General features: G+C 38.8%; 1 protein-coding gene across 3 annotated transcripts in view; it reads right to left on the bottom strand.

Moving 5' to 3' along the window:
* Positions 1-24,679, bottom strand: part of Plekhm1 (Pleckstrin homology and RUN domain containing M1) — a 205,133-nt gene that overhangs the window by 52,689 nt on the left and 127,765 nt on the right. For 2 of the 3 annotated variants that reach the window (XM_014353268.2, XM_014353269.2), the window contains one exon: positions 23,285-23,472. The exons of the other annotated variant lie outside the window; for it this stretch is intronic. In XM_014353268.2, coding sequence (XP_014208754.2) covers positions 23,374-23,472 — 99 coding nt within the window. In that variant the 3' untranslated portion in view covers positions 23,285-23,373. Of the gene's footprint in view, positions 1-23,284; positions 23,473-24,679 lie in introns of those variants that run through there. 3 annotated transcript variants of the gene reach the window in all.

Below are 24,679 nucleotides of genomic sequence, written 5' to 3'. Positions count from 1 at the left end.
AACCGCCGCTTACTTCTATACACGACGGGTGCTAGTTTTTGTTGGCCCACATCAAGCAATGGAGTGCCACCCACGCGGCAGCAGAAAGCAAAGAACGTGGAGCACAAGCAGAGCCAGTCAATGCATCTACACCGGTGAAGACAAGGGGCACTAGTCTCCTGTCCACACCACGACAGATACACATGCTAACGCCACACAAGCCCCCCGACCCACGCCCCTGACCACCACCTCAGAGAGCAACCCCAGCTGCCCATCGTCACCTCATGTCTTTAGAGGATGCCCCTATCCGCCACCCGGGGGAGCGCCCAGTACGGAGAAACTAGCAAAAATCCTACCAGGTAGTAGTAGTAGTAGTAGTTTTTTTTTTTTTTTTTTTTTTTTGTGGAGGGAGGGAAATGCATTGAGGCACACCGCAGGAACAGCAGTAGTGTGGAGCTCAGTTTTTTTTATTAGACAACCCGTACCCACTAAACCCCCCCCCCCTATGCCACGTGGCTTTTGCCGGGCGGGTAAAGCCAGACGATAAGGCCAAGGCAAGTCTGGGTAACCACATCTGATGTGACTGTACGCCTCATAAACAAAAAAGACGTAGTGGGCCGGTTAATCTAGGCTTACTACCACTGAGGGGGCTATATGGCGGCACCTTAGTGCCTCACGCCAGCCCGTTTTGTTGGGTTGTCTGCGCGGACGTGGGACTGCACATCTGCCGCTCGTCTCACTGGGATGACCGTTGTGTACCAACATATACATACATTACACACGAACACCATTCTTAGACTTGTTACTCAACGCCAGGGCAGTCTCTGTGGGTGAGACTGAGGGAGAGTGGCAACTCCCGGTTGGCCCAAGCAAGTAGAGGTTCTCTCTGGTAACAGAGAGAGCTGCTGCCCTAGTTTTAACCCTTTCCAAATACTTATTTCTAGAAAAAAGGGTAGTGCTGGCCCTCGCGGGTCAGTACGACATTAAAAAAGATGCCAATATGAAAAACGTCGATGCAAAACTTGTACCCCAGGCGGCAATCTCTCTAAGAAAATTCGCTGGCAGTTCCGATGCGGTGAAAACCCTAGTGACTGTCGCAGGCCCCACGGATTCTGGGGGAGGGGGGCCACAAAGACGTGTCTCATGGCCATCAGGGACTGTTAAATGTTCCATGGCTCTTTCTTACGGACAAAAGACGAAGAGGAAGCCTGTCGAGCATAGGCACTAACGACACCAAGGACAGCAACGTGTCAGTATTTAGCCACCAGACCTAGGAGGAGCTTGCCTCTTTAGAAAAAAGTGGTTCTAAGCTCAGAGTAAAGCGACAACAAGTGGCTGATAAAGTCCAATCAGCAACGAAAGATATTACAGAGACGCTACCAATCATCAACGATAAGTACGGCAACTCAGCGAACGCTGTTAAGAATGGGCTCAAAGCCGCGCTTTAACACCTTCAAGAGGACGAGATGCTAAGAAAAGGCTTTCTTCATAAAAAAGAAGTGCATGCAAACGTTTAGAAGTTGTCATTCGAATCCCTGTAGTGTAAGGAACAAAGTCGAGAAAAGTTCCAACGGCAGGTACAGAAAAGAACCCTGAACACTGCCCTGAAGTATATAGAACGAAGTAAAAGAAGCAGAAGACCATCGGACAGCCCTGAGAAACGCCAGCAAACCATGCCTTCAAAGAAAAAAAAGACAGGCAGTGTCAAACAAAAAGAAATTCTCCTGAATGAATAAACAAGCGAGAAGAAAAAAGTGGATGCGACACCAACAGTAGTAGTGAAGATGGCCGAAGGGCAGACCTTTGCAAAGGTGCTGAGGACGATGAAGGCGAACTTTTACCCTAATAAGACTAATGTAGCAGTCCAAAGTGTTGTCACTACAAAAAAAGGAGACATATTTATTAAGGTCAAAGGTGTAGAGAATGCTATTGCATGCTCACAGCAAATTTAAAAGTCAGTAGCAAGACAGGGTACTGTAAAAATAAGCAACAAAAAAGTGACATTAGAGGTCAGAGACCTGGATGGTATTGCAGAGGAAGATAAGGTCAAAGAGGCTTTCGCTGTGATTTTTGGACTTAAGAGCCAGGAGCCAGAAGTAGCTCTCTTAAAGCCAAATGCTAGAGGACAGATGCTGGCGTTAATAAAGGTGGACAAAGCAACTGCCAGACAGGTAGAAGAGGACGGCAGGTTACGAGTTGGCTGCGTAAGTGGCCGAATACGAAGAAGAATTGAAGTAACAAGATGTTACAAATGCTTGGGATATGGCAACTGTGAAAACGAAAACAGATCCAAGCTTTGCTTCCGATGTGGAAGCTTAAACCACCGGAAAAAAGAGTGTCCAGGCCCAGCACGCTGCTTCCTTTGCCCAACGACGGACAACAAGCACGAAGCAGGCAGTGGGAGCTGCCCTTCAATTAAAAAAGCACTAGAAGAGGCCAGGAGTAAGCCCCAAGCAGGACGAAAATAAGGCCAAAAGGCCTTGAGGTGAAAGGCAGGCTAATGTGGACCTACGCTGCACTGGGTACTTGTCTACCTATTAGCAAAGGAAAGCATTAAGCTTGTAGTAGTGCTTGCTTGATAAGCGGCCTACTATGGAGCGCTAGACAGGGTGATGGTCCTTAGGGACCCCGAGTCCTTTTCAGGACTCGAGATGATCAGCACCTTTAGCAAATGGTGGCGAGTTTTTTCGTAATGCTGTGAGACGCAATGGTCTCCCTGGTGTCTCTACCCTGAAGTAATGCTAACGCGGTTTCGGGGTGGATCAAAAGCCACGAGGCATGGGGGGGGGAGGTTTTAGTGGGTATGGGTGGTCTAATAAATATAAACCACTGAGTCTTACACTACCGCTGTCCCTGCGGTGTGCCTAAATGCATTCTCCCTCCCTCCACAAAAAAAAAGTAAAAAAAAAAAGTAGCAGCAGTAGTAGCAGTAGTAGCAGCGACAGTAGCGAGGATGATGGTAAATATTATGGGATGCATCTTTTTCTCTAGATATTTTTAAATATTAAAAATGTTTTTTAAGAATTGCCGGTGCAGACTGGCGAAGAGGAACGTGCTCGTTTTATTAACGAAAATATAACAGATAGACGATATTGTCGATTTAATTATGAAGGACAAGAAATTTAAGGTAGATTGGCGAGACCACCCCCAAATGTTAATATATACGCATGGCTAGAGGATTGTATGATTTACATAATCTTTTAGTCGAAGAAAGTAACCCTGAAGACTTTATAGGTGTTACTATAAATTCTCAAATGTTTTATTACGGGCCTTTGTGAATATCTTTTAGGCCTACTCGAAATTTTACTGTTGAAGATTCGTGGGATGTTTTGTTTAATGCCGTCCAGAGTTTGAGTGACTTTGAAATTAATGACAGTTTGTCAATCAATTGTGCCATTATAAGTGGCATCAGTAAAACAGGACGTGTAGCCTTGACCGAGAACAACGTACTTATCGAAAAAATCAATATTAACCATCAATAACAATGATAATCTTTGTTTACCACGAGCTCTTGTAGCAGCTCACGCTTACGTGGTCCAGGGACAAATACGCACAGGTAGGCTACATAATTATTGGAACCTTATAAGACGCGATAACGGGCCCACTTAAAAAAGAGCTGCCAAAGAGCTTTTGTGATTGACAAAAATTTGTGTGCCTGATACAGGGTTTGGCTTTGCAGAAATTCACGAGTTTCAAAAAAATTTTTCTACTCACAAGACAGCAATTGTCGTTTATTTGTTTCGAAATCATGGGCATGGTCATCATCCCCTGTACGATGGTACTCGTTTAGTTTTAGAGACTCAAGGACAAATCGTTCATACGTTGCAATTAATGTACTATGAAAACGCTGAACATTACGAGCCTATACTGAATTTGATCGGTGCAAGCGGTCGTTGCGGATACTGTATACCGTGCAATAAGAGTTATCAGAGTATCAAGGATCACAGATGCTCCAACAAATGCTACAAGTGTATGCAATCTCCTCTTTGCAATGTGACGGGTCCATTAAAAAATTGTGTTTCGTGCCACAGATTATTTTTTAACTTCACGTGTTTTAAAAATTATTTTAAAAAAGCTTCGTATAATAAATCTTTTACCGTTTGCGAAAAAATTAAAATTTGCCCGTTATGTTGCAAAACTGTGCGAATATCAAACAAGAAACATAAACATCAACGCGGTATTTCTTTTTATTGCAATTGTAAAGAGTATTCATCCGTAAATCATCAATGTTACATTCAACCGTTAAAATTGAACAGCAAAAAACCTAATTTTTTAATATTATTCTACGATTTTGAAACGCAACAGACGACACCCATCGTGGGTGATGAGGAAAAAAAGATCCACGAAGTAAATCTGTGTATTGTTCAAGAAGTTGTAATACTTGTAGCAACGCACAAGATATTTCGATAAGCTGCAATCATTCCGGTATTCAAGAATATGTTTTTTAAACCGATCCAAACAAACAGTTGGTAGATCTTGCTTTGGATCATCAAAAATATTGTGACAAGATCATTTGCATAGCTAACAATGCACAAGGATTCGATGCTCAATTTATTTTTAAGTATATAGTGGAAAAACACGGCGAACGCGTAGTAGCATCTGTTATCATGAACGAATCAAAAATAATATTGATGGAATTTATGAAAATAAAATTTATCGATAGTCTTAATTACTTTCATGTGCCTTTAAGCGGCTCATTCAAGTCGTATGGTCTGTTGAAAATTGAAAAAGGTATTTTTTCACATTTTTTTAACAAGCCTGAAAATCAATCGTACATAGAAAGAAAACTTGCACGGTTAACGAAAAGATGAGAATGTCAAATTATGAGTTGGTAGAAAAATGGGAATGCGATTTTAACCGAGAAATACGTGAAAACGAAGAACTTTCGAATTTCATTTGAGAACATGAAAATTATTGGAGTAGAAAACCATTGAATCCACATGATGCATTTTTCGGTGGTCGAACAGGAAACACTAAAAATGTACGATTGTCAGGATGGAGAAAAAATTAAAAACGTTGACGTATGCTCTTTGTATTCGTATATTTGCAAACGAGGTATATTCCCCGTTGGTCATCCAACGTTATACTCTAACGAAGGGGAGCGTGAAAAAATAATAGGTGACAATGATGATATTTCCCAAGTGAATGGATTAATTGTGTGATGTGCTACCACCTAGAAATTTGTATCATCCTGTATTACTGGTGAAAATGCACGATAAGCTTATTTTTCCTTTGTGCCGTACGTATTGTGAGAATATGCTTTAAGAGCATTGTACCCACGACGATGAAAGAGACCGCATTCTAAAAGGTACGTGGGTATTCGATGAAGTCAAGGTGGCTGTTCGCGTAGGTTATATCGTTAAAAATGTTTATGAAATATGTCAATATCAGGTAACACAGTACAATTAGGAAACGGACAAAGAATGATTATTTGCACATTATATTAACGAGTTTTTGAAACAAAAAACACTAGCTTTGGGTTACCCACCTTCCTGCATATCTAATGAGCAAAAGGAGTTCTATATCGACGAAATTCGTAGAACTGAAGGAATAAATCTCGACAAAAGTGAGATAAACCTTAATGCTGGTTTAAGATCCGTTGCAAAATTAATACTCAATTCTTTGTTGGGTAAATTTGGTCAACGTGAAAACTTGACAAAGACTAAGGTGGTGACGGTCCCAGAAAGATTGATGAAATTACTTACGAGTGCAGAAATTGATGTAAATGGTGTTCTACCCGTCAACGATGATACATTGTACGTTAACTGAAATTATAAGACTGAGGCCTTGACGTCATTACCATCAAGTAACGTTGTGGTTGCCGCTTTTGTGACAGCACAAGCACGCTTAGAGCTTTTCGAGTATGTGCATTTTATAGGAAAACGTGCTCTGTATTACGACACAGATTCCGTTTTTTATGTTTTCCGAGAAGGACTGGACTATTTACCCATGGGCACGACACTACACTGAGAGATTAGTGGAACGCCTTCTGTCCTCGCACGGTTAGATAGAGTGGACACGTGGCGAGCCACTTTGAACGCTAGGCGGACCACCGTAGTACAGCAGCAGTACTATCTATACAGTACAGCAGTTTTCCCTTTATCTATTGCATGGTCTGTTCCAGGTCATGGTACGGTATATGTCCATGACACAAGCTATTTATACTATCTATTAGATAAGTTACTTGTTTCTTATAGATAAGAATGTATGTATATGATACATAGCACATCAGTACTGGACATATCTAAATATACTAATTACTGTATAGGTGCTACCTGTGCGTTACTCTGTCACAAAAATAATTTTTAAAGTAACGAAAATTCGAAATGTTTTATATTATTTCTAAAACTTTTATACATATAGACCCTATAACTGTATTTAAAAAAAAAATTATCTCTCCAAACTGTAAAATAAAAATTTTTATTTAAACAAACTATTATAAAAAATGAGTTTTAATTTTTTATTTTTATGATATTTAGTTTGTATAAAACTAGTTTGTAAATTATTATAATGTATAAGTTACTAGTGTCATTTACAATAACGTAATAAGTGGCAAATAATATCTTATAATATATTACTCCTTGCATAAATTGTTCAACCTTAAAACATACCGTATTATTTTTAATATATTTTAAAGCGACACGATTCATAAACGTGCATACATGCAAACGCATTCAATAATATACAAATATACATCTATATACGTATGCACACATGCGCGTTACATACACATATGCGCGTCGAGTATGCATTATAATATATTATACTCGACGCTCGGCACGCAAGCTACTGTGGGTACATCTAATGTACTCGTTAGTAGCACGTTAATAGCACCATACAAGTAGCACATTGCTTGTGCTGCAAGAGTTGAGCGCCTGGCGTCCCACTCTGGGTCGTCTCTCGTCCCAACGTACGTGGTAGCTCAGCCGCGCCACCTGAAGGACAGAGGGCGTTCCACTAATCTCTCAGTGTAGGCAGTCTCACTGACGAATTGGCCAATAAAGGAGTTGGCGCATACATTTCTTCGTTTTTATCCGCCGGACCAAAGTTTTACGCATATAAGACTAAAAAATCCGACGGTAGTGAAGATAATGTTTGCAAAGTGAAAGGTATCAAGTTAAATTACAGCAATAGTCGAAAGATAAATTTTGATAAGATTCGTGAGCTTTTTATGACTAATATTACGGAAATAAAATTGTCGAATTTTCATATTCTTCGCACAATTTTTCACGATGTAGTGACTCAACCGGAAATAAAAACATGTCAACCAGTCTATAGTAAAAGATATTTTGACAGCATGACCACGAGTTATCCGTATGGTTACCAACGTGATGTCGCAGGAGAAGGGATACAATACATCACAGTAGGAGAAAACACTGACTCGGTCGAGGTACGACAAAGCTGTTGGTTAATTAATTTCCTTTTTCACAGCCGATGCATCAGCAAGTAAACAACAAAATGAGTTTAAAACATAGCAAAGCAAATGCTACATTGACGAGCTCTAGGAACGATGATGATGATGATGATTGTCGAAAACCGCTTCTAGAAAAATCATATGAAAAAAAAAGTAAAAAATACGTTTCCCAAAATAATTTTCTGAATCCGAAAAAAAAGGATACAGAATCATGAAAGATAACTAATCCAATTACAAAAGTCGATGCTTTTTAGGACCAACACATTACTCATTTATACTAGGTAAAAATATGATTGATTACCTGATACTCGTATCGGTGTTGCGTCGGATGTTTAGTAAAATACGATACACATTCCAAAAAAGATGACATCAGCACATTTTTCATCACGAAACTTAAACCATGAATACAAAAATCATCTTTACGTACCGAAAAATGTATTTGATTACTTTATACTTGCATCAGCGAATTCTTGAAACCGTTGCGACGAATGTTTGATAAAACTTGATACATATTTCGAAAACTGTCACATCAGCACATTCTTTACCACGAATCTTTAAACTTGAAAAAAAAAAAATCATCTTGATGTCAGTCACTCGTGTGATTTTAACCTTGAAACTGCCACGAATAAGGAGGAAACTTTGGAATAAGGTAATCTTGACCATGCGCAATAGGTGCTCCAACCGCCGTGACGTTACAAGCCGATTGGTCGCCATCCATGAGCGATGGTGGGGTGCAGCGGTGGTGGTGGCGGCAGCAACGGCGAAAAGAGTTCGATTGGCAGTTAACCTGACGAAACGAGCTGATTAATCGCGCGAGCCACCTTTGCGCTAGCCTTCCAAAAGCGCTTGCGGTTATGTGAGCGGTCCGCGGAGGCCTACGCCGCGGTCAATCAGCTTTTCGACACAGTTTAGTTGGGCAGTATGGATACGCGATGGCAACATCCATGGACGTGTACACTGAGTAGACCCACAGGTTGCGGCAAAATCGTGTTTGTCAGACGGTTTTTACGACACATTGACCGTATGAGTGATACTCAATTCGAGCGGGTCATTTTTTGTTACGGTAAGTGGCAGTCTGGTTACCGCGATCTCAGTAGTAATATTGAGTTTCACGAGGGATTACCACAAAATAGCGATTGGGTGGGCGATCATAGATCAAAACTGGTTATGATTGAAGATTTGATGCGCGAATCATCCGGTAGTAGCGGTATCGGCGACTTATTTACTAAAGGTAGTCATCATAACAATTTGAGCCTAATTTTTATCACGCAAAATATATTTCATCAAGGTAAGGGTCAACGCGATACATCACTTAACTCGCAAAACATTGTCATCTTTAAAAATTTACGAGATCACGAACAAATACAACATCTTTCGAGACCAGTGTGTCCGGAAAATCCTCGGTTCTTGCAAGAAGCGTATTGGGACACTACTTCCCGATCATTTGGTTACCTTTTCTTGGATCTCAAGCAAAATACACCAGACACATAGTTACAAGACACAAGAACATTAATATACACACGTTAGTATATACCTATACTATCCACATAAGATGAGCCCAGACTTTATGCTGTGAGAGCACGATCGCTGAGCTCCAGGGGCGCCCCTCTGCAAGCTTCTACAGTTCAATGCTGCGCAGTGCTGTGCGCACACAAACTATAGGCAGCGTGGCTCTCATGCTTGTGCTTTACAAGTTCAATGCACATTTGAACTAGTGTGACACAATCTTTGATCATAGGTAGTCCAAATACTTGTGTTGTAGGAATTCAAAATGATTTGAACTCTATAATCACACGTACTTGATCTCCTTAGGCTCAAAATTATTTTTCGTGCAATTCTCGATTTCGAACTTGTATTTTTCCGGATGACGAGTATCTCTATGTATACGCTAAGAAACAGATAAAAGGAAGCGACACGGCGATCTTAGTTCAAATCGTATCGTTTTAATGGCACCAAAGTCACGTTCCCTGTTTGGTCAAAAACACGTCACCATTTGGAGAGCTCTTTATCATCTCGACACCGAACAACAGAGAGCTCTGTTGCGCAAAGCAGATAAGACGCTAATCAAGCACATTTGCGAGTGTGCATTGAACATTCTCGAAGGAAACGTTTCACTGACTGTGGCGCACACAAAACGTTTGCACAGACACGCCAGAGTTCTTAGAAAGCTCGCGAACGCAATAATTCATCTGTCATCAAAGAAAAAAATCATCGTACAACAGGAAGAAAGTTTCTTATCTGCTTTGTTGGGTCCGCTCCTCGGAACGGTGTTGTCGATGCTGTAACAATCATGTAGCACGCAAAAAAAATGATTATTCTGCCTCAAGAAAGCGTGTATCGATTGCAAAGCGAATTCCTCAACGATGGTCTGAAGTCTGTGCCAACGCTGGGCACAACAATGAGTCGGCTCGACGCAGAAATGAACGACATCTTGAATTTACCGAGTACCGATGAGCGAGAAAAATGGAAGAAATACCAAAAAATTTTACAACGATATTTAGACCTTAGGGAATAGGATAGCAAAAGAAAACGACATGCTGACACGATCATGAAGAACACCAAGGTATCTTAAGATAACGATCCCTCTGACGACGACGTTGACGAGGACGAAGAGAAGCGTTAAGAGGAGGAAAAGCAGGATACCGAGGTTATCGAAAGCGTATCGAAAAAGTTCCGTCAAAAAGTTGCACTTATCATACGACGATTGCGCGCTACTGGTAACTTTGAGTGGAGCAATGAACATACCGTCATCATAGGTGGTGTTCGCATACCACAGTCGAACATTGTCGATCTGGTAAACGATGCCTTGAGAAACAGGAAAAAATGCACACCAGTGGGCCGTGATCAGTTTGCAGTGGCACTTCGTAAGGCAAACATTCCGCAAGAGTGTATCGGAAACGCTTAAGTATTAAGATTACTGATCGACGACGACAACGACGACGACGACAACGACGATAAATCAAAATCGCTTAACAAGAGTCCAAGATCTACGTCGAATAATGAAAGTTTTCTTGATGAAAGTGGTACTGAATCTACGACGTTACCGCAAAATAGAAAAAAATTTTAAAATGTTGTGTTTTCGTCGAATCAAGTACAAATATGGCGTCGATTGAGCGAAAAAGTGACCAAGGCAAAGAAACAGAAGTAAAACTCAAGGAGAAAGAAAAAATAGCGCTTTTGACGCTTTAATCGACTTGCTACCGTTTGAGATGCATGCACCTGGATACAAATTTTTCTGTCCTGGAACGAAGCTATCGAAGCGTATTGAGCACGGTGATGTGGCTATAAGTCCCTTGGGCGAAGCATGTCGTCAGCACAATCTTGCCTACACTACGGAGAAGAAGGGTCAACGTCTAAAAGCCGATCGGGCGTTGGCTGAATTTGCTTTTTCGCGTATGCTTGCCGGAGGAACACCGCCGGATGAGCGAACAGTCGCTTTATTAACAGCATGCTGCATCTGTAGCAAGATTACATTTGAGAAGTTTTTTTCGCGCAGTAAGAGAGACATGGGACCTAAGTCTACAAAAAAAAAAAGAAAAAAAAGAATAATGCATAAGACTTTGCAAAAACTTTACTACGAAGCGGCGCGACCAACTGCATACGCTGGTGATAACAAACTTGTAAGTGCTGTGAAAAATAAATTTTTGCGATCGAACGTTATTAGTTGGCTAGAGAGTCAAGATACCTATAATTTACATAGGCCTATAAGAAATCGCTTTCCCAGAAGAAGCTATAACGTGCGTCACTTTGACAACGTGTGGGAAGCTGATTTAATAGACTTGAAAACCTTAAATACTTACAATGATTGCTACGCTTATGTTCTTGTTGTCATCGATGTCGTCAGAAAATACGCTTGGGCGGTACCTATCAAGGATAAAACATCGAAAAACGTCGCCAAAGCATTTCACCATATTTTATCAAGAAGTGACGATTGCACACCAATGTGTCTCCAAACGGATAAAGGTAAAGAATTTGTAGGTCGTGAAATGAAATCCGTTTAACGAGAAAATAAAATTAAATACTGAGTAGCACGTAGCCCACAGACAAAGGCTGCAATAGCCAAACGTTTTATAAGAACTATTAAAGAAAGAATGTGGCGATACTTTACGCACACATACAATCACCACTTCGTAGATTTTCTTCCATGTATAATAGAGTCATAAAATTGCACGATGCATTCATTAACAAAGATGGCGCCAGCTGACGTGACTTTGCACAATGTTGCGCGAGCACGAGAAAACATAAAGCAACGTTATGACGGGCATATTTATAAAAATCCAAAGTACAACGTTGGAGATTTAGTTCGTATTAGTAAGACAAGAAGTGTCTTTGCCAAAGGTTACGAAAGCAGTTGAAATTTCGAGTTGTTTAGAATTGTACGTATCTCTTGTACGCGACAACCTTCAGTTTATTTTCTCAGAGATTTGGCTGACGAAGACATTGACGATTTCTTTTACGAGAAAGAGTTAAGCAGAGTACGAAAGGAATTGAGCAAGAGCTTCTTCGAGGTTGATAAGATATTAAAAAGTCGAGGTAAAGGACGCTCTAAAGAATTTTTCGTCAGCTGAAAGGGATATCCTGAAAAATTTAATTCCTGGGTAAAAGGTAATTATTTAAAACATATAAAATTGTTAACTTTCAAAAGTAAAATTAAATGAACGATGAACAGGGTTATAGGTAGTTCTCAAATAATTGACTTGAACTCAATTATTTTTTTATAAAATAATAATTAAGTACAGGTTTATTTAATAAAATACATACAGTACAAAGGATAATTCGCAGCACACTGCCTTTCTAATATCGCACGCAAGAAAGGGTGACCTCGCTAACCGAACTCAGATCGGTATCTGATGATCGGCACTGCCCTACCGAACTGATATGATATACTCTACCCTTTCTTCTACTATAGCTATCCCACCACCACATTCCTTCGTCGAGCTTACAATACAACTATACAAGTGAATAAATGACTACATATAAATACCAATGATCTTACTTATATAGATATAAATATATATGTGTATTATTTTCCTTATTTCTTAACACTCAACCATCCTGTGCTTCTTTGGTCCCCAAACTTAAGTTATACATGGTTACAATACAATAAAATAAATAATAATACATCACACTACATTATATTAAAACTTTAAGCACATTCACCATAGCGATCAGGTTTTCGAGTATTTCTTTTTGGTCTTTTCAATATTACGTCGTTACTGTCAACATTGATTATTTTACTCTTAGTCATTGATTTATATTGTTCGATTTATTTTTCGCTACCTTCATCTGATTCACTTACACTTGCCCTTGACTCACAATCGCTTACATAGCTGACATCGTCATTATATCTAGTTCAAACCTTCAGCTGACTGACACTGGCCGTTGTTTCAAAGCCTCGATCTCCAGCTTCATTTAATTTTTTTAATCTATAAGTATCACTGGGCTCTACACCCACAATAACTAACGGCCTAGTGTACGCTGGCTGAAGCTTTGTCGAATAGCCGGTAGATATAGGATTCCTTTTCATATATACAATATCACCAAGTTTATATTTAACATTAGTTCGCCTATTTTTATCAAAACGCTCTTTATATTTAGCTTGCTCGATTTCTACACGCTTACGAATTTGTTGCTGTATTACACTAGGTGATACGTATTTACTACACTCCTTTGTCAAACCACACAAACGACTATCCGTAAAGTGAGGCAAATAGCAAAGCAAAGCTTCATACGGTGTTCTACCAGTCGACGCACAAACGCTTGAGTTAAGATCCCGCTGGATCACTTTTAAATCTCAATCCCAATTTAATTCGCCATTCTTATCAGCAGCAATTTTCATGGCTGGTAATAGTGTTTGATTGGTTCGTTCAATAAGACCGTTTGCTCACGGATGTCTACTTGAATTTAAAGTATGCTTTATACCTAATCGGTTGCAAAACTCTTGAAAATACTGTGATGTAAATGCTCGACCATGATCTGATACGATTCACCCTGGTACCCCGAACTGCATAATGAAGTTTTCAATTTTCTTAACGGTAGTTTGAGCTTGCACTGATTTCACCGGTTCCAACACTACAAATTTAGTTAGATTATCTATAATTCCAAGAACGTAAGTATTATTATGTGCTGTGGTAGGAAAGGGACCCAAATGGTCGATATGTACTAATTCGAATGGTCTACGTCCCGGTGCAATCGGATGCAATTCACCTTCTTGTAGACCCACCTTTGGTTTGGCCAAAATACATTCGAAACCGTTTTTTATATGCATTCGTATATATCTCCTCATTTTCGAAAAGTAAAAGTTCTTTTGGATTCGCTCAACAGTCTTATCTATACCAAAATGACTCGACAATTCATGATAACAAATTACTAACAATTTGCGCATCACATCAGGAACTACATAAACCTCCAAGACCCTTTCGTTCAGCACTATTTTTTTTTTTAAAATACCATCGTGCAATACAAAATCTTTAACCTTTTGTTTTTCCTGTTTATCTCTCTCACACTCTTTCTTTTGCAAAATATTTACAATTTCTAAAACTTTATGATCACTACGCTGGAAAACTAAAATTTCATTTTCTTCAGTTTGTACGCTAATAACAAAAAAGCTGTGTTCGTTTTGATCACTATCAACGGGAGCACGAGAGAGTGCATCTACATGCTGCATTTGTTCCCCTCCACGGTGTTTAATATCAAAATCAAATTCGGAAATTTCGCTGACCTAACGCCCAATTTGTGCATTTTTCATTTTCCTCGCGTTAATATTTAATAAACACTGACAATCGGTAATGATAACAAATTTAATTCCTATCAAAAATGATCGTAAACGCCGAATAGCCCATGCCATTGCCATCAATTTCAGCCGGCTGGAATGATATTGCGACTCAACTTCAGTTGTGCTCTTACTAATCGCATATACCATGCGCAGCGGTTCATCGCCATCAGCTTGCAACAATATCGCACCCAAGCCTAATGAAAAAGCATCTGTATGAAGCTCAGTACGACACGCTCTCGCGTTATATAATCTCAAAGTCGGCTTTGACACGAGCTTTGACTTTACTTCCTGGAAGGCGCGTTCCTGTACGGAACCCCAAACGAATTCACTCTTATCTTTTAACAAAACTGATAGAGGCTTAGCAATAATAGCAAATCCAATTATAAAGCGTCTGAAAAAGCTCACTATTTCCAGAAATCGTCAAACCTCATGTTTATCTTTTGGTGTTGGAAAATGTGATATGGCAATAATCTTTTGCTCACCCAGCATAAGCTTTTCTTCCCCCAAAATATAACCCAAGTACTCTACCTGCCTTATTCCAAACCAACATTTTGATATATTTAAAGTTAAACCTGTATCACGTAATAAACATAATATATTTTGCAAGTTTACCATGAGAGCGTTCCAATTTTTTGCATAAATGAAAATATCATCGAAAAAGTGAAACGCGATCCCTTGTCGACGCGCATCTCCAAGAATTCGTTGCATAAGCTTCGCAAAATAACGCGGAGCATTTGCAAGTCCAAACGTTGCTCACTCAAATTGTCCCGTTTGCGTTTCAGTGGTAAACGCTGTGTACTGTTTTGACTTATCATCTAGTGGCATTTGAAGATACCCGCATGCTAAATCCAAAGTTATGAAAATATTCCCGTCATTTAATTCCTCTAGCAAATCATCAAAATTTGGTATAGGGTACGGGACAACTTGTGTAATTTCATTAAGCCGACGATAATCTACTACCATACGAGCCGTCCCATCTTTCTTTCGTACAATGAACGCTGGACTCATATAAGGAGAACTAGTCTCTGTCACCAAACCCGCTTGCTTATAGTCATTAACGATTTTATCTAAGTCTGCACGATCACGAGCATTTAAACGATACGGCCTTGAACTTAAAGGTACATCTTTATCCAGCTCAATTTTCATAGTTGTTTCGTTAGTTTTACCAATCTCGCTTATATCTTTCGCTACGCAATCACGGTACATATTTAAAATTTGTAACAGTTTGGATTTCTGTTCGCTAGATACGTTTTCATCGGTAAACACTTCGTCTATTGTTATTTTCTCTACACGCGATTCGATATTATTATAAGTGTTACTGCTTTCTATTGACAAAACTGATTCTCCTACTTTCTGTCCAATGTTTACTTTCAACGCTTTATCTTCATTATTTACAATAGGCATTTTCAAAACACGTGAATCGAATTCAACATTAATGAAATTTACTTCCCCCGGTTTTAACGACATAGTCTCAACTGCCCGCGCTTTCTCGATTTTCGTTTCATCATCAACGAAGAAACTCGGATTAACGTCGAAGAAATTCAAATCAGAGCCCTGGCGTAAATAACTCAAATCTTGTGCTTCGGTAAATGGACGCCCAAGCAATACGTCATACTTGTGTGAGTCATCTGGTACAACGCGTAATACAAGTTTTCTTGGTTTCAAATTATTGAGTTTTACATACTCTTCTATGACTCCAAACGACTTAACGTTATTACCGCTAAAACCCTTTAACACTGATTGTGCGCTCACAATTTTGAATTTCTCGCGCATTGCTACTGTAAACTTAATCGTGCAAACTGATGAGCCCATATCTATTTGGCTTACTAATTTTGCCGTGCCTAGACTTATTTCAAGTATAAATTTTTGTTCTTTTTCATCGCCCAATTTAGAGCTCACAGTATTTATTTCTTCGATATTAACTACACCATCTTTATCCGGGCAACGCGACGCTATATGTCCAGTTTTTTTACATTTATAACAAGTTATCTCTTTCCGCGATTCAGAACAATTACGAGAAATATGCCTTAATTGCTTACAATTGAAACATTTACTCAAACCTCGATTTTCGGCGTCCATTACAGCTCCGCTTCTTTTCCGAGAATCCGTTATCACTGACCACGTTGACGTAATTGTAGTTGTTCCATTTCGTAGAATTGGTACCTGGCTCGATGATTTACCACTTCGACTTAACTGACGACGCTCTGCTGCTCAATCTCGACGATTTTCACAAATTTTATCAATTTTTACCAAATCTTGAAGCATTTCGTCTGTTGATGTATATTCTTTACTAAGCAGATATTGTGCAAGTTCTTTTGACCACAAGCCAGCTGCCACTTCCTCAGAAATTTCCTTAACAGAGAATTCCAATCCGGTGCACAGCCAAATTTTATCCAGCAAGTAGTCTTGTAGTTTCTCATGCTGCTCTTGCACGCGGACACTCATTGACTTCAGCTTTTCACTTCGTGTGCGTGCGTATGTAAATGTTGCAACAAACACGTTTTTAAATTCTTCTAAAGTACGAACAGTTTCTGATCTTGACGCAAGCCACTTCCATGCGCCATTCTTCAGATGTGCTTTAGCAATACCCAAAGTTGCTGCATCAGACCATCCATGTAGAATTTTAGCGTTATTCAGCTCATTTATCCAAGATCTTGACTGCTCTGGTCCTTCATTACCGTTGAACTTTCTAACGGCATCATGCCCACCTGCCATAGTTAAAAGCTGTGAATTATTTCCACCTCCTCCCTGCATCTGCTCGAACACCGCCATTTATCTCTGCATGACTATTTCAATTCCTTACAAAGCTAAGGTCAAGTCTGCAGGCACCTAAGGACCCTGTTGTGCGGCTTGTAACTGTAATATTTGTGCTTGCAACTCGTTTATTTTCTTCTCGAAAGTTTCACGTTCTTCCTGGCGCCGCTGTTTTTGACGTTCGATTTCGGTTAAGGCTGCACCATAGTCTTCCGCCATCATACTCTGCTTAAGAACTTCCAATAGTTGATGTTCAACAAAATAATCAAACTCGTCTAAATTGCTCATTAAATAATCATATTTTGCTTAGTCGCTTTCAAACTACAAAACATTCTTTTTGGCTTATCCCACTTCTGAATTGTTAACTTTCAAAAGTAAAATTAAATGAACAATGAACAGGGTTATAGGTAGTTCTCAAATAATTGACTTGAACTCAATTATTTTTTTATAAAATAATAATTAAGTACAGGTTTATTTAATAAAATACATACAGTACAAAGGATAATTCGCAGCACACTGTCTTTCTAATATCGCACGCAAGAAAGGGCGACCTCGCTAACCGAACTCAGATCGGTATCTGATGATCGGCACTGCCCTACCGAACTGATATGATATACTCTACCCTTTCTTCTACTATAGCTATACCACCACCACATTCCTTCGTCGAGCTTACAATACAACTATACAAGTGAATAAACGACTACATATAAATACCAATGATCTTACTTATATAGATATAAATACATATGTGTATTATTTTCCTTATTTCTTAACAAAATGAAGGACGAATTTCACGTTATGTTGCCTAGCAACAGTAGCATGCAGTATTTTCCTGATAATACTACTGCACACGACGTGACAAGATCACCTCAGCAAATAAGTCTGCAAGGTCAATTGAGTGTTGCTATAACAGAGATTTAATTACCATTGAAGTTTCAACATGCGATAAAAGATAACGGAAAAAAAATTACCGTAAAATGTATACCACGACTACACAATAATGTACACACTGAACGTTTTGTGATTCATGTAGATAATTACATACGACCCGGTCTATACACAAATATCAAAGAAATGATACAAGAAATCAATAGTTTCGATACCACACGAGATCACGTGGTTTTCAGTTTGGAAAGAGGCATTTACGTAGTGGCTAAGTTAGTCTGTTCCGAAACAGCGCGCAGTGAATACATGTATCGCTATTTACTATTGTCCGAAAAATTACGTAAGATCTTGGGCTTTGAAAGTGCAACGAGTCTTTTCTTAGAAAATAATGAAATTTGATCCATTTATCTAGCAAATCTCGGCAATGTTTTACCGTCAATTCTCATGATTAACAGCGACATCTGTGAACCATACATTGTAGGAGACGTTCAATCGCGTTTGTTGCGGGCGGTGTCGTTGGATTTTCAAGGTTACGTGGACGGTTGTGTCAAAAATAAAATTTTCTCACCACCTATGTACATACCATTATTGTTTAACTCCTTTCACAACATCGAAATCAATATAAGGGACTCGATTGGTACCCCCATACCATTTGACTTTGGGACGCTGATGGTAACGCTTCACTTTAAACGAATCGATTAAAAATTATGGATCCCTACGAGGACTCCTTTATTACACAAAGTGGTGGTGGTAGTGGTAGTAGAAGTCTGACCACAATTTTTGGAAACAGTGGAGGAGGTGTTGGGTGCATTTACGTTGGGACCCCCTATCAACGAGGGCACGGAGGTATCGGATCGTTTCTTGCTGGAGTATTTCGACGAGTTTTACCAGTTATTAAACGAAGTGCCAAAGCTGTTGGCAAAGAAGCTGTTCGTGCAGGTATGAACATTATGTCTGACGTCACCGCTAAAAATATACCTTTTAAAGAGACATTCCGCACTCGTGTGATGGAGTCTGGTAATGCGCTAAAGAGAAAAGCCGAGGAAAAATTGAACAAGCTTATGAAAGATTCGGGATACAAACTTGGACGATTCGACGAACCATTTCAGTTGCATTTGCTTCGTAGAACTGTGCAGTCAAGGCATGGTCGGCGTAAGAGTAAAAAGAAAAAAACTAAGAAAACGCGTAAACAAGATAAAAAGAAAAAAAAGAGAACAATAAAAAGAAAAAAGAATAAGGGACAAAGAACTGCAAGAGATATCTTTTAAAGTTAAATTTTTTTAAAATGGCTTTTCTACACAGTCACTCATGCGAGTATTTAAAGTCTGAGCTTCTTTTGTTTGATACTCCACCCACTCAAACAACTATCGAGGGATCGCACTGGATTCAATACAAGCCGATATCATCGCTCACAGATGATTTACCGATCGAATTTGTCGTACCAGGTAATAATGACGAATACATCGATCTCGCACACACGATGCTCAGTCTTCGTGTCGAGTTGGCCGTCAATGAAGACGAAGAATTAAATACTGACGTAGCATCTAAAATCCCAAAGACGGGACCAATCAATAATTTTATGCATTCATTGTTCAATCAAGTCGATGTGTTTTTCAATCAGAAACCTGTATTACCTTCTAACAACGCGTACGCTTACAGAGCGTATTTGAAAACTTAATTGAATTACAGTCCTGCGACAAAATCATCCCATTTAACGAGTGCATTATGGTGCAACGACACGGCGACAAAGATGGACGATGTGTTGGATGCCAACACGGGCCTCGTCAAGCGACGTACACTACTACCAGCAAAAAAATCGATTGATCTGATTGGTCATCTTTATTGCGATGTATGCAATCAGGAAAAATTACTCATCAATGGCGTCGAGGTGAGAATGCGATTAGTAAGATCTCGCCATGCATTTTGTCTCATAGACACTTCAAACTTGGTTTCCGTTCGTATAGAAAAAGCAAATCTTCTAGTAAGACGCGTTAAAATAAGCCCATCTGTTTTAGTAGCCCATACCAAAGCTCTGTCAAAGAGTACAGAAAAATATTCGCTTACGAGTGTCGAAGTAAAAGCTGTGACGATGCATAGTGGTATTCATGGCGAAACTTTAGATAATATTAGTTTGGGCCAGTTACCTAAGCGGATAATCATCGGTTTCGTTAAAAATCAAGCTTATAATGGCAATCGTACTATGAATCCTTTCAATTTTTATCGTTTCAATATAAATTTCCTTTGTTTGTACATTGACGCTGTTCAAGTTCCTTCCAAACCATTACAGCCAGACTTTAAAACGAATAATTTATATGTAGATGCTTATCATACTTTGTTTTCAGGCACAGGCGTTGACTTTTTCAATGAAAGAAGCCACATAGATCGCGAATCTTATCCCAACGGTTACCGTCTCTTTGCTTCCGATTTAACACCGGATTTATCGGCCAACGAATGTTCTCATTAAAACCTAATTAAATACGGCAGTGTTAGATTGGACGTTTGATTTGCCGACGCTCTAACTTCGACTGTTAATTGTAGAGTGTATACCGAGTACGAGAATATTCTCGAAATCGATGCGCCACGTCAAATTATGGTCGACTTTAGAGGTTAGATGGCGCCACTAACTACATATATTATACTTTTATTCACTACTCGGACACGCCAATCGTCTCTCGGGTTAATTGCTGCTGGTACGCTCAATCATCCATAAATTGCAATGGAGCTCGTAGTCCACGTTCAGTATTTTAAGGTGTAAAAAGACGTAACGGTGCCGAAAGAAGTTGCTATCGTTGCTTTGAACAATGTCTTTTCCGCACATTGGGTAGTGACACCTCCTTGTCGTTTGCAAAAATTGAGTAAGAAGGCGCAATGACAAAATATTTGGTTGTCCCGACATCATCATGGACTTGATTTCTTTGAGGATGAAGTACCTTTAAAAGGAATTTTTTAAATTTTGAATGATGTTGGAAGAAGTGCGAAAAAAATTCACGTCAGAGGTTGCGAAAATTGGTACGATTTACATAAAATAGCTCTTTGTCAAGTAAAAAATTTAGAAAACGATATTGACTGCCCACTTTTAAAAGATGCATCATCGGTAGTGTATTGTATGCATCACGCATTAAAACCAAATCATCAAAAATATCGGTGTGCCTTAAATAATGCTCATAAATTGAAATCTTGGCTCTGCGAACGTAATGGACCGCCTACAGTTACTGCAGATCCTCTCGCAAATCACAACGCATACCACCAGTGTGTTCCTAGCCGATCAGATCCCACGGGTGTGGACGAAACCGACAGCACTCGTCATTAACACTGACGATCAGACAAAACCAGGTATGCATTGGGTTGCTATATACGTTGATGCACATTCCAATGATTTATATTTCGATAGCTATGGTATTCAACCTTATGTACCGCAGCACATTAATCGATTTCGTAAAAATTGTAAGAAACTGTGTTGGAATGTTAAACAGTTACAAAGCATATCTTCGAACGTATGTGGTCAGTTTTGTTTGATGTTTTTGTTTTACATGAGCAACGGTTTAGGTTTTCAAAAATTTCTCGACAATTTTTCCGCTAATTCAAAAAAGAATGACGAAATTGCCAGACGTTTTATGTCATTGAGATGTAGCAAAAAAATTTGAGAAGCTCGGTGTTAGGCGGCAGCGGTTGTCTGGTAAAATGTTTACAAAAAAGTTGCAGTAAAATGTCTTTGATATAAGTTTATCCATAAATATACTTGTACTTTTCGCATTCTTGAACATCTAATGACATATACTAATGTTACATTATTATGAATTTAAGAAATAAACGATGTCAGCGTTTTGCGATCCTAATGTTTATAGTTTGTAAAAAATTTCAGACGCAGCGTTTTTTTATCCGCACGCGATACACGATCATACTTGTTTTACTTAACGTTATTCTGAATGTGCTGTTGACGCAATTTTTCATGCTGAAACGTGACTTACCACCTCCAAACGTTTTTCACACTGTCTCTTTCGAACTACAACTAATATAAAAAAGTTGGATTAGTCGTTAGTCTCTGCCTGTTCGTCATATCGTCAATACAATTAATCAGAAAAATTGAGTTCCCGAAAAAGAAGATTGGGGCGTCGGTAGCAATCGATCTCTCAAGCGCAAAACAGTATCAACAGTCACCTCCGCAGATTTTTTGCAAGCTTTATGGGTTGAATAAATCAGTTGGCAAAAAAGTCGTAGTTGATCTGGAATATAAGAAATTACTTGACAACGATTGGGAACCTGTAGTTCGTCTATTAGGCACAGATTTCGAAGGGATCTCTTTCAAAATTATGGATTGGAATGAATTTAAATTGGCGTTTACAGACATTGAAAAGTATTCTACCACGGACGACAGCAATTTGCAGGACATCAAAATTTATGGCTCTAACTGGTCTCTAAAGTTTACTGTAAGTTATAACGACAAGGCTATTGAGCTTGAAGAAGGACGAAAACAAGGTGTAAGTGGTAGTGTCGCGAAGCCATATCGTCGTAGTTTAGTTCTAAAAAAGGTGACCTTTGATCATTTAAGCGAATTTATTGTCAAATGCATTGATTATAATTTACGTGTATTGAGTTATTTGTCGGATTTGATGCCTACTGTTGTGCAGAAATTTGTAGATTATATTTCAGAAAAGGGTAGTTACATGTATGAAGCGCAAATCGATTATTATAGAACCGATATTGTAGAGAAAATTGTAAGAGATATAAATGATTCAGATTTAGAATGTGTGTATGAAAAAGTCGTGTCTACAAATACGACGAAATGCGAATATTTAACAAAAGAATGTGTATGCGATTTTATATACAATATTGCGTCATTTTATACAATTGCACTTGTAGAGACTTTGAATTCTAAAATAAATGAATAAACGTATGTACCTTTGTTGTTACTTACCTAAAATTCACACCACATTCTTATAAATCACATTTTATTTTGATGTCACGAAAAAAATTAAAAAATATTTTGGACCCTTTATATTGGAGAAACCTATTAATATTGTAAAAAGAATACTCATACTGAATGAGAGGGAGAATTTTTAACCCCTCTAGTAACTCAAAAGTGGGGGAGCCCTCTCTCCACGCTTTAAGTTGGGAGGGGACCTAACCGTGGTTGAGTCATGTCCCCTACTCCGTATGCCTCGTCTTTGCTCATCATGGAAAGTTCCTACGTAGGTGGTGGGGGTTTGTTGTGACGGGCCAAGGTGTTGCAACAACTACTAACATTTTATTTCGCTATGAAGTTGTAAAAAATGCATCTTTTATTATAAAGTAATGCTTAGTACTGAATACAGTTATCGTGTATGGTATCCCAAAGATACTGTTGAAAGAAAAGAATAAATAGTAACAGTCTTGTGAGAGACTGCGTTGTGCTGGTAAGTATTTCACCGTTTTTTTCATTCAGGTAGGGCTCGTTTAAAATCCTGTGCAGAGCGAATAAATACATCTGTTGATTTGAATTCATCTTCCAAGTCATTTTTTTATTTGTAATTCGATGAATCAATTCATCACTCTCTGAAAAAAAGTTCCGTGTCAGCATTCCACGTATTTATGACAAATCCATTCGCTTTTGTATACGCTCACATTTTTGACAAGATTGACTAGCGTTCTGGCAGTTTGTGTGGTAAACTGCATGACAGGATCCACACTAAAAATTTACAAAATCGACGCTACGTTAGTTAGTTTCTTGCTAAATTTAATAATATTTACTAAGTATGATGTAAAGTACTCATTTGAGGTCTACAAGAATATAAAATTTAGAGCTGTGATCGATCATAAAAGTATGAAATTTTTTAATAGATTGAAATGGTGTATGACGTCACTAGGGCACAAAGTACAAATATGAGCGCTCGAAGGGTGCGGTTGTTGTATGTTGGTGCCCGAGTCGCGTATAGTATTTTTATTACTAAGTGCGCAAAGTGCAATTTTGTGCCCGTGGGCACACTTTACTATTACTACTTATTAAACGGTCCTTACGATCAGCAAACTTAGCATAGATGGTGTAATGTAGCTAAGAGAAAAATGGTGCCACTGGTATACTATTACTATAAGTGACGACAGTATACGATAATATGGACTTACTTATGTGACAACATAACCATTACGCTCACGTCAGGAGATTACAGATAGTACATTTTTATAAATGTGACGCCATTTTTCTCTTAGCTACAGTACGTTATCTATGCTGAGTTTGCTGATCGTAGGGACCTCATGAAGCTAGCATATATAGCCATATGATATGTTCACAAAATTAAATACAACATAATGTGTTGCACAAAAGCTGATTTTGTTGCTGTTGCCGTTTTCGAAAAATAATAGAGATGCTAGTATTTAAATAAAATTTTTTAAATTTATTTTATAGCCATTTTTAAGAACTGTGCCTAATAAACTCTGCAATTCTGTGATACTATGTTACTATGGAAATATGTATATGCTATTGTCATTGGCATAATAAAACCGCCTCGAATTTAATTGTAACATCAATCACTAAAACAGCAAAAGGGAACTTATTTTACATGGTTTCCGAACCATCGGACCACAGTTAAAATACGCACATGAGAAAGTAGATTCTCAGAGGTGCAAGCCAAGTAAGTAAAGGTCGGGTCTCAAACTCGGGAGCATATATTAAGTACCAAGTCTCCAAGCTACAAGAACCACTGTCTAAACCACTGTGCTACCGTGGCTGCTCAATATAATAATAATGTATTATTAGGTTACTATAGCCAATAACGATATTTTCGAATCGAAGAATACTTTTGACAGTCTGTTATATCTAGAACTTATTGCTCCAAGACTATACTTTTACTTTTAACGCCTTGACCAGTACGTGCGACGCGAAAATAAACAATTTCAGT

The sequence above is a fragment of the Copidosoma floridanum genome, unplaced genomic scaffold, assembly GCF_036245765.1.
Source record: "Copidosoma floridanum isolate Cflo_tuat_1 unplaced genomic scaffold, Cflo_Japanese_pri ptg000034l, whole genome shotgun sequence".
NCBI lineage: Eukaryota > Metazoa > Arthropoda > Insecta > Hymenoptera > Encyrtidae > Copidosoma > Copidosoma floridanum.
The sequence above is the reverse complement of the archived record's forward strand: the minus strand, read 5'-3'. Positions and strand labels throughout refer to the sequence as shown.